Source organism: Nilaparvata lugens, chromosome 10 (assembly GCF_014356525.2).
Source record: "Nilaparvata lugens isolate BPH chromosome 10, ASM1435652v1, whole genome shotgun sequence".
Lineage (NCBI taxonomy): Eukaryota > Metazoa > Arthropoda > Insecta > Hemiptera > Delphacidae > Nilaparvata > Nilaparvata lugens.
The window spans coordinates 2214494-2226817 of NC_052513.1; the positions used below are offsets into that span (position 1 = coordinate 2214494).

A 12324-nucleotide genomic window follows, 5' to 3' on the forward strand; every position below is an offset into this window, starting at 1 on the left:
TACAATTCATTATTCATTCATTTATACAATAAGTACATTATCAAAATGATAGGGAGAGGAATAGCACAAGGTTAGCTTTTTCCCTCTCCCTATCATTTTGATAATGTACTTATTGTATAAATGAATGTATAATGAATTGTATTTTTGTCAATTAACTGCATTCCTCTCCCAAATATTTAGGTAACACATAGTCCGGAATAGTCTTGTGGTCTTATAGTTCTTCAATTCACAAAATTTTCAGTCCTCAAGTTTTTTCACAAAGTATTAATATTTTCACAATGAATGGCAATCTCTTATTACTTCATTCATGACATTGTAATCAATGAATGTATATTGTAATCAATTTCAATATCTTACCTTACACATGCAAGTAAAACATCTGACATCTTTAATTGTATCCACATTTACGATTTCTCCTTCGTTGCTGCATGGCTCTCTGCTTCCTGCAACATGGAAAAAATAATTAAATTTTGATATTGCAAAGTAATGAAATATCTACTTGAAATTTTCATAAATTAAGTTCTAAGTCCAGTCAATATATACATAAAAAAGGGGGTGTGCTTGCAATTTATATTGTAGCTCTGATTTTTTAATATATTATTTGGATACATAAGAGAAGTCCAGAACCAATTTCTTCATGCAAAATTTCCTTGTGCTAGATACAAACAATTTTTGTGGCCCAAAAACCTCGTATTTTCGGCTCATTTTCCAGTTTTCAGCTATTTCTGCCAAATCTCGTAATCGGACAGAAAAATTTGCTCTCTTCTTTTTTTAGATTATGAAATTCTGAATAAAATGAGATCATTCGGAACTCTTTATCTCCAATGAGTACTGAGTTATAATTTTTCAAAAATGAGTGAAATTTGAAGAAAAAATCAATTTTGATGAATTTTAGTTTTTGATCAACAATATCTTCCGATTGTTACCATTTAGATGTATGATTCAAAATCCCTCTGAGCGTATTTTTGTGCTCTACAATCTGAGATCAGATAGAGCGCTCTATCTCAATATAGATTTCCAGTTACATCTGACAACAATGGTCCTTTTATTGTGAAAAACACCTAATTTTCAGCTTCAACCATCATCACCAACTACATAGTCTCCACATTGATATTTCGCACAATGACATGAGTTCATAAGATTATGTTCTATGAGAATCACCCGTTAGATGCACTTCATTTCAGTATTTCCTAGTGGAGAGGCGCGCTTAAGGACACCTCAAGGATCAAAATTTCAAACACTTATAACTTATGACACAATGCTCAGATTTCATCGTACTACAATTCATTCTCGGCTCGTTAAGGCGGTTCAAAATCATGCATCCATAAGTCAAATTCGGTCGAAAAATGGGAAATTTATTGTTGAGTGTACTTAAGCCCATATTCCAATACACAAAAAATGGCCAATTTCTATGAAATTAATAGATATTAGAAACGATTATATATTCAAAGAATCACGTCATCTCAATTATTATTGTTCTTCTGATAGAATGATATAGTTCTCTGTTGTGGTACAAAATTATGCATTCGAATTATTGTTAGTTTGTATTTTCTCGAAGTAGTGAGTTATATGCTCAGTTGCTCAAAAGCCTGTTAACTTTCAATCATGATTGATTGACACGAGAATCAATAACGGAAGGTTTTTTTTGAAAAGAAGGCTTCTCTTATTTTTTTGTTGTGACATCTGGAGTTAACATTTAATAGGATTCTATGCAACCCAGCCTTAGTGCCGGTTGCACAACAGCCGGTTAAATTTTAACCGTGATTAATTCCACGAGAACCAATCAGAGAAGCCGTCTTTTCAAAAACGCCTTCTCAAATTGGTTCTCGTGAAATTAATCATGGTTAAAATTTAACCGGCTGTTGTGCAACCGGGCCTCAGTGTGGTAAATATTGGACAAGATTGAGTTGTCACAACCATTTATTAATTGAAAATGTGAGAATCTTGAAAATAAAGCAGCTCTAAATGGAGTCATATGATTGGTAGATGGTTGTCCTATCAAGATCAGCTGTCATTGGCCGAGACAAGACAACGCCCATTGTGGTGGGTGTAGACTTGTCTCGGCCTATGGCAGGTTCTCAGATAGGTCAGCCAACTACCAATCATACAGCCCATACCTCCGTCTACAGTGAATTCAATATTCTTCATGCTCTATGCTGAGTACTTAAATACTGAATAATTCAGGTTTTGACCTACTGTGTATTGAGAATTATTGTGCTATGTATCGATGAACAACAATTTATCAACCGAAAATAAACAACCGATAAAAGGATCAAATATTTTTAATAGCTATCTATTATTCTTGCCTCTTTGGTTCATTTCCAATGTAGATGTCCTGACAACTTTCAGTCATCTTTTTTACTCTTAATTCATGCAATATTTTCGTTGAAAATCCACCATGAAATTATTCCAGATTATAGATTCATGAACCTCAAACAATTCTACCAAGTGATCGAATGTAAATCTAGATTTAGATTCGATGCATTGAATGATAAAATGTTGGAAGACGATGTTTTAAAGGATGCATTGTTTTTAGATGCAATAAGAGTGCAGAATTCCGAGAAACGCTCGTGTCATTTAAAGTCCTTAATTGGCTTTAGCAAACATTGTTTGACTGCTATATTGAAATTTAATTCAACATAAATCTCTTTCATGTTATTCGTTTTCTTTCTCTTTCTCTGATCTATTTTTCTTTTCTTGATGTTTCTCTTCATCTTGTTTCTTCTTATCGTCTTAATTTTCTTCCACTACCAACATTTTATCATTCTTCTCCTTTAGTATATCAATTATCTCCTACTTCACATTTTTCTCCTTTTTTCTCTCTCCATTTCTTAGCTCATTCATCTTCTTTCCTTTCTTCTCATTCTTGTATGTTTCATCTCTATTAGTATCTCTTTTTTATCATCTCAATCGTCTACCTCTGACCTTTTCTCCGTTTTCTTTCTCACTATATTATTATCATCATTGCAGCCTTACTCGTTCCACTTAAATCTATCAATCTCTTTCTTTTTCGTTCATCCTTACTCTCATTTTCTTCTGTTTTTGATCATACTCAATCTTATTTTCAGCTATTCTTATCTCCCAATCTTGTTTACTATTTCTTATTCTTTCTGATTTCCTCCTACACTTAATTGTACTTTTCCTCCTCTCCTCCATCTATTTTTGTTTGTTTCATCATTCACAACCTCCAGTCTCAACCTCTACCTCCAGTCTTCTTTTAATCATTCTTTCTCTGTTGCATGTCTTTTCCACATCTTCCCATCCTTTGTAACGTTGTTCACGTCCTCTTCTATACTTCTTCTTTCTCCTTTTCCTTCATTCTATTCTTCTACCTCTTTTTGTCCTTCTCCACTAATCTAATGAACCTCCCCTTCCTCTTTCCCATCTCCTGACTCTTGTCTTTCATTCCATTCCCTATCCCTTTCCTTTCTACTATTTGACTATGTATTGTATTAAATTAATTTAGAAGTTTTATTTTTTCAAATTTTATAAGTGTTTGCCATAGGTCCAGACCTGGCAATGTAAGATGTATTCAATGAATATCAAATTTGATCTATTGGAATTCGATTTTTTTGTGTTTTGATTTCTTTCATGTATATTTTATTGTGTTGATTTGAATGAAATTGATTGATTCTTCTTCTTCTTTATCCTCGCCACTTCCCTTTATGCGGGGTCGGCTTTACCAATCCTGAGGCGCCATTCCTTCCGATTATAGGCTTATAATGAAATTGATTGATTGATTGGAAAAAATTGATCACCCATCCAGTCTCCCTCCATTCACTCTGTCGCTGATCTGTCCCTTCCCAGCATGCAAGATCAAGGTCGTTTATCTTAAATGTTAAATCTTGAATCCTTGATCTTAAATCTCCGCCTTTGACACTGGAGGTAATTAAAACCGGCTTAATTGAGCGTCTTTATCACGATCGGAGCACTTGGCTTTGTTTGCTTTACAATTCATTCATTTAGATCGGAATCTCCATGTTGAACATTCTAGAAAGACGTAGTATTTGAATCAAAATGGTCTCTATTGCGATGATATTTTTATTCAGATCGGAATCTCCATATTGAAATTTCTAGAATGAAGTAGTTTTCAATCAGAATGATTTTCATTGTGATGATATTCTTGTTCTTCATTCAACAGGCCAATTGTTCCTGTTTGTTTTCTTTTATATGGGAGTGAAAGGGGAAGAGGATGGACCAATGTGAGGGATAGGAAAGATGACAAAAATTTGAAATGAATCTGAAGAAAAGAATAAAAAAATAGGTAAGAGGGAGAATAGTAATTGGAGGAGAAGATTAGTTACTGGAACAAAAAAGACTGAGAAAAATGGAGAGAAGGAGATGTTATTATTCAGACGAAATTAGAAGGAGTATAAGAAATCAAGTGGGAATAATAAGTTTATTTGAATTACTGGATTCTCACCCAACAGTGACAGTGAACAGTGAAAATATTGTTCCCATACGTTTTAATGGGACTATTCATACACATTCGGCCGGGCTGTGTGGATATAGTCTAATTAGAATGCATTGAAATTATATTTTCACTGTTCACTATCACTGTTGTGTGGGAATCCAGCTCAAGTTTGTTAAATGATGGAAATGTCATATTCATGGATGTGTTTATACATAACAAAAATTAAAATGTTAAAATGGAAAACTAAAGGTGAGGAAAAAATGCAATAGTCAATGAAAAATTTGATTGTAGTGTAGATTATCACTGATAGAAATCTTGTGCCTGAGCTGAAGGTATTCGAGCATCTGGTTTTTTCGAATGCTATAAAATTAGTTTTAAGATTTCCAATTTTGACCATTTTCATGTCCAATTGTTAGGAGGAATGGAGGAAATTGTCTTCAACTTTGATAATTGTTTGTACAAGTGAAAATATCAATGGTCAACTCCTCTGAATATGATTCATAAGTTGTAGAATCGCTTCCCGGTGGTTTAGAGCCCACCTTAAACTTTAGGTTCATTCATCATCATCATCATCATCTCATCATCATCTGCCTCATTACTAGAGCCTAAAGCTCATGTGAACATCACTCTCAGCAAAAAAGGTTGCATCTTTTAAACAGGGATTCTGGAATAATTGTACCAAACGTTCTTGAAACTCTCGAAATTCACAAACGAAAATTGTTGTTTACGCTGATTTCCTTACAGCAAAAATTATTGAAACACTTCTAATAAGTGAAACGTGTAATTTAGAGAACTGTGGAAATACAGAAATACATCAATATCAATCAATTGCTTGCTAAGAGTAGATGGAGGGAAAAGGAGAATACTATAATATAACTATAGACAGAGATAACTAATGCTTATAAGATTGTTCTATTAATAAAAACAATATAAAACATGTAGTGCCCTTTTTATTCAAAACATCTTAAAACTTTAAACCAGTTCAACGACTAGTTTCGGCTTACTTTGGCCATTTTCAAGTTGAAATGAAATTGTTGGCATTTTAAATTGAAAATGGCCAATGTAAGCCGAAACTAGTCGTTGAAATGTTTTAAAGTTTTAAAATGTTTTGAATAAAAAGGGTTCTACATATTTTATATTGTTTTTATCAATTTTAATAAAGTAGCCTATACAAGTGAAGTGATTTTAATATTGTTTTATCCTATGCTATAAGCTAGGAGTAGGAAAAAAGTTGAAAAAAAACGGAGTAATGAAGGGAAAAAGAGAATACTAGACTAGGAGTAGGATGGAAGTGGGAAATAAATCAAATAGAGTGGAAAGAGTGCAGTAAATTAGGAAAGGTGATAGAGCGTGATATCTGTTTAGTATCTTCATTTGTTTACGTTCGGTAATTTTTGTTTCTACTTATTTACGTACAAGTGCTTTCTCGTGGCCAGTACATCTCTAATCTATTGCACATGGGGCCAAATTTCAACAACCGAAGCAAGATCAAAATCTTTGCAATTTTGGGACTATTTTCTGCTTTTCAGGTCCGTATTCCGTACGGTATTGGATTGGGTGTTAGAGGTAGTATTATACGTGAAACAAAGGGCTCTTACTGCCTTGCCTCCACCTAAAATATTTGCATTTTGTTAAGTGGATAAATACGCATATACAGAGTGTCCCACGAATAGTCGAAGACCATAGGTTCAACATGAAATTTGCAACAAAAATGTTCAGTAAAATTTTAGAAAACGTTGATATAAATCAATTCTAATATATTCCACCCCCATAAGAATAATTCAAATTAATTTTATATAGTATTTTCCTAATTCAAAAATAAAGATTTTAGGATGATGTATAACCGCTTCTTACATCGACCTTAGTTATCGAGATATACAGATTTTTCGATATTCTTTAAAAACGTCAATAACTGAAAAACTATCAGTCAAAATCCAATTCTAATGATATAGTTAGAAAGAGTAAGAAGTCTGCAATAAGAGTCATACAATTTTTTCCTTTGTTTGACGTCGTTGAACTGTTTATGAGCGTTCAACTGTTTCAAATTTACCTTTGAACACGACAAATAAACATTTTCACCTTAAAGCGCTTATAAAAAGTTCAAAAACGTCAAATAAAGGAAGAATTTGAATGAATCTTATTGGAAATTTCTTTCTCTTTCTAACCATATCCTTGGAATAAGATTTTGACTGATAGTTTCCCAGTTATTGACGTTTTTAAAAAAATATCGGAAAATAGTTATCTTGAAAACTAAGGTCGATGTAAGAAAATGTTACTATACATTCTTTATTGCAAATTCCTTGAGATTCTATGGTCCTCAGCTGTTACACTTTTCGTGGGACACTTGTATATCTATGCACAAGTATAGTTTCGTTGGTTTCTCTGCGTTTAATAGAATAATGTGATACAAGAATGTTACAAGTATAACGATACATAAATTTATCAAAGTTGTATATAAATATTTGTGTTATCATAAATACATAACTGATATTCCATGTGTATTGTGTCATTATACGTAAAATATACATGTTGTGTTTCCCTTTATTTCTGCACGTTTGATAGAGTAAAGTGATAAAAAAATGTATTCTATGATATAAAATGACCTGAGACTATTTTAGTACCATAGAAAAAATACAAATCATATCCTCTCAATCTAGACTTCAGAGTATCGTATCTCTAGAGCAATATATCCTCTTTGCTAGTACATGTGATTTATTCAAATCGCTGTCTTGCTCCATATCATCAAATGTTGATAGAAATGATAGTGTTAATATGCGCCGCGAACATAAGCAATTCACTTTTAATCAGCTGACTATATCTATATTTTTACAGAAACGGTATAAGATATAGATATAAAAAGCTTGGCATCAGCTGAAATAAAAGTGAATTGCTCATGTTCGCGGCGCGTGAACCTAAAGTTGCTTACAGATATACGCGCCGCGAACATGAGCAATTCACTTTTAATCAGCTGATAAGGTCATGTTCGCGGTGCGTATATTTGTACACACCTTTATGGAATTCACACATGTTCGTGAGTGGTATGAAGGAGAAACAGAGATGGATACAAATAGAAGGAGACAGAGTGATGAGAACCGGGTCCTGCAGAGCCGGAATGGGGCAGCAGGGTCCTGGCTGATGATTGACAGGGACTACTTCACTATGGGACTGTAACAATATCATAAACTGATAACTCAACTTGATGCTTTGATAATCTGATAGTGATGAACGTTAATAATTCAATCCAATCTTCTGCAAGAGACAGAGAATAAAAACAATCAATAAATTGCATCACACATCAACTCAACCCTACTACAAGTTTTAGACTTGGTGCTCCAATATCCTTGACAAAGATGAACTTTCTTTTTTCATCTTAGGATCACTCAACTCAACACCTTCAGTGGCTGGATTAATTATAACCACTTGCAAAATACCTGCACTTATTTATCTTGTTCTTCTCTCTCTTTCTCTCTTGTTCTTTACCCTATTGACTCTCTCTTTCTTTCTCTCCTTCGTTCCCTATTTCTATTTCACACTCACTTCAACACAAGCTCCTTTCTCAGCTCAGTTTTACAAAGTGACGGCCTCTCGTCTAGACTTGGCAGTATTGCCACTCAAGTTTATAAAGTGAATGTGCAAAAACAAATTGCCGAATCCAATAACCAACCTTCTAATCTTCTTTTTCTTTTCCTTCTCTTCTTCTTCTTCTTCTTCTTCTTCTCTTCTTCTTCTTCTTCTTCTTCTACCCCTTATCACTCTTTTTCTCATTTTTTTCTTCTTCTACTTCTTCTACTTCTTCTCCATTTTTTTCTTCTTCTACTTCTTCTACTTCTTCTCCATTTTTTTCTTCTTAATCTCTTTTTTCTGCCACTACTATTTCTACTTCTTCACCATCAATAATCAATTGTCATGATTCAAACACCAATTTCTCCTAATTCTCCTCCAATTTCTCCTCCTAATTCTCCTCATCCATATTTCCTCTTCTTGTCCACCTATTTCTAATTTCCTTCTTCCTCCTTCATCAATACTATCGTTTTCGACATGTACTCTTTGAACTTTGTATTTCCTTCTCAACCAGTTTTCAATTCTGTTTTTTCTCCTTCTTCTCCTCTTTTCCTCTATAATTTTTCTTCAATTTTTACCACTTGTTTTTCGTCATTCATTTCTTTTTTCCTTCATAATCATTTTATTTCTCTCATTCTACTATATTTTCTTCTCCTCTAATTTATACTACTATCACCACTACTACTATTCCTTTATGCCTCCTTCTTCTTCTCCCTCTTCTTCTTTTTCTTGTTGTTCTTCTTCTTCTTCTCCTTCTTCTTGTTCTTCTTCTTCCTCATCCTCTTCTTCTACTACTACTTCTCCTCCTCCTCAAATTAATACCACAACTACCATTACTATTACTACTACTACTACCTCTACTCCTCCTCCTCCTACTCCTCCTCCTCCTCCTCATCAACACAAATACACACAAGTGTACTCTGCACAGATATTTTTTCAGCACCTACGATGTGGGTACTATTACCTACTTGTAGACGGTGGTTTATGTCTACTCTCAATTCGCATTGTTTATCATTTCACCTCTCCCACTCACTCTCACTCTCTCACTATCTATCTCACTCTATCACTCTGTCTCTTTCGCTATCACTCACTCTCTCACTCAATCTCTCTCCCTCTTGCTCAATCTCTCACCATCTCTCGCAGTCCCCCTCTCTCTTTCCCTCCCTCTATCTCGCAGTCTTTCACTCACTCAATCACTCTCTCTCTCTCTCCATCTTAGTCCGCGCTTTGCACCAATATCCATCCACTTTGTACTGTACACACAGGCGGCTGCGAATAATAGACTAAATCTCCAAATGTAAACACAATTCTGATTTACGCGGCAGACAGCCCTGAGAACATGTGTGTGCGTGTGCGCTCGTATACGTGCGTTTATGTACGTGTGTATTATGTGAACATGCATAGTCTACGTGTGTGTGTGTATCTCATCTTGTGTGAGTGTGTGTACGGGCCTTCATCTTACAACTGAGTGTAAAGTTTTGGCTGATTTTGTTTACTGGTTGGTTCCTACTTTGGATTTTAGTGTCTGAGGTCTTCTATCTGGATACTTTGTTATCTATAGTCTGTGTAAAAGGTCAGTAATTGGAGTTGGATTGAGGAGTGAGAATTCGGAGGATTTTATCTATAGTGAGGTCCACGTTATAATGACAGTATTTGATCAACTTTGGTTTTGCTATCCTTGTCTATCATTCGACATAGCCGGTGGTACTATCCTTTTCTAGGTCCACAACAATGCCAATTATGTTTTTGACAGTGTATAAATATAATTAATTAATGCAGAGAATCGGCATCGCTATTCTTCTATCTTTATCCACTGCCATTATAACGTGGACCTCACTATATCAACTTGACCTAAGATTGGTCTACCTTGAGGGAGATTTTACAACTTAGCTTCTTTCTTAGGTAGAAGACTTTATCTATCAAGTTTTGATGAGAAGCTCTCTTGTAAGACAAAGCCTACACAACCTTGTGCCGGTTGCACGAAAGCCGGTTGAATTTTAATTGTCATAAATTCAAATTTTTAGTTTAGTCATTAGTTTTGAAGTGGAGATTGGATTTTTTGAAGTGAAAGTGAAATCTTAACCTTATTCTTTTTTGAAACTTTTATTTGTAAAAATTTGGGGAGAAAACAGTTTTGGGCTATGCCTGTTGTCTTCTCCCAATCATATTATATTTATTATAATTATGATTTGTAATTGTCAATGAAATGAATAAATAAATAAATTCCACGAGAACCAATCAGAGAGGCCTTTTTTCGAAGCCTACTCTGATTGGCTCTTGGGAAATCGATCACAATTGAATTTAATCGCTTTTGTGCAACCAGGCTCTTGTATGCTTCATAGATTTAGAAGTTGTCTACAGAACAGTTGTATTCAATCTCTGAGAATGGTTGATCTTCAATTTTATTTTCTCCAAAATTTTCAATTAAATTAGATTGGATTAAAACTATAGAATCACAGAATACATAGAATATTATAGAAGTTTTCTCTGCTAGAATGTACAAGTTTTTGAATTGGATTTTAATGCGATATAATTTCTCATGATCATAGTGAGGAAGATGATAATTTCATTCACTCACTAGACCACTTGGTTAGATCAACTAGTTTATCGCATTAACTAGTCGATAAAAATTGGTAAATCCTAGAATTGTATAGAATGCTTCGTTTTCATTGAACATGAATTTTCATTGTTAGGTTCATCAAAAATGGCATTACTCAGATCTATTGCTGACTGCTTTATTCTCGTACAAGTGGTCTAGGCCTATATAGATATGACTCAAATGTTGGAAGGTTTCAACATGAAAACTACTCTTGGACCTTGTAATCTATACACATTAATATATAATAAACACATTTAAATAGTTTTTTTTTTGTGTCGAGCGTAGCTATTCTACTACTCTAAAGTCTTCAAATTATTTTATTTTAAGAGAAGTGCACTCCAATAGGGCTTATGCCTAGGTCTGCCCATCTTTATTTCGCTATATGTTTTTGTCCTCTAAAGCTAAACAAATAATGTTAAAATAGGTTGTTTTTCAAAGTGGATTTTCATTAGTATTTTTTATATTGTATTTTCAGCTGGTACAATGTTTTGTAATAATATTATGTTGTGCTAAATAAATTAATTTTTTAATTAAAAAACAAAAAATAGAGGAGGAACGGTTTTGACTTGAGTACCTATGTTGAATCTGCATTCACCGTTTATTTTCATAACTAGATAATGTGTTATTTATTTTGTAATTCTTAGTGCCGTTTGCACAGTGTTAGTTTAAAATAGATTTCAACTTGATTTAATCTCGTTCGCTATAGTGTGTTTCATTCTGAGCTTAAGCCACCATCAGCTACCAGCTGATTGAATTGTGTGTAAAACGCCTCTAGCTTTCTTTGCATTTATTTTGTCAATGCTTGATTCGCGTTCCAAAGGAATCCCATCGATAGATTCTCTCGATCTCATGGAAACTCTCAACAAATCTGTTTACCAAGAATGAAAATTGTTACCTAAGGAGGATGAGAAGTGTAAAAAGAAGTCACACATCAAACATACAAATTCCCTCTACACTATTGATCACTTAGCGATACTATCCACGTGTGTGGATCTTCGAAGAAGATGAAGGTAAAAAATATTGTGGGAAAAAGAAACAGAATAAAGATAAAGATGGGTGGCTCAAATTGAAGACAATGGCCTGGCAAATTCCTTGAGCCAATCAATAAACAAACCAATCCTCAAACAATGAAACTTCCCATTGACAATGGGATCACTGCATGCTTTTAGTGGGGAGGTTCCACAAAGAGGGCATTCATTATGTAAGGCAAGAATCTCAGGAATGCCAGGTGAATTAGTCTGGAGGAATTTTCGAAATGCTTTTAAAAGAATTCAATTGAATGCTTTGAGCTTGTGGGAAATTCGCAACCTGCAGGTATTCCATTCAGAGTCTGTGGAAAGGGATACTAAGCTCACGCCCAACATTTGAGGATGGAGTTTTTTTGAAAACATTGAACCTTTACATTCTTTTATAACCGGGGATTTTTGATTTTCAATGCTAGGGAATATTGGGATGTCTGGTCTTCCATATCAATGGTGAAAAAAGAATAGGAAAAAAGAACGGGAAAATTAACACACTATCTCGATGAAAACTGTAACATTATAATAACTGTAACATAAACTGTAAACTATTCATATAATGTAACATATAACTGTAACTGAGGTAGCATAATAACTTTAACTCTATGAATGAAATATAGAAATCTGTGTACCCTCTATTGAAATTATTCAGTGACAACATGCTTCGGATATATATTGCCAAAACATGTTGTGATTGAATAAAGGGTAAACAGAAACTTATAAAGGGTACA

General features: G+C 34.0%; 1 protein-coding gene across 1 annotated transcript in view; it reads right to left on the minus strand.

Annotated features, from left to right (window-relative positions):
• The window catches only part of LOC111052032 (BMP-binding endothelial regulator protein), a gene marked incomplete in the record, with an annotated part of 177178 nt that overhangs the window by 36419 nt on the left and 128435 nt on the right, over window positions 1-12324 (minus strand). The window contains 1 exon segment of the mRNA XM_039436094.1: window positions 358-443. Within this exon segment, the coding sequence (XP_039292028.1) occupies window positions 358-443 (86 nt within the window).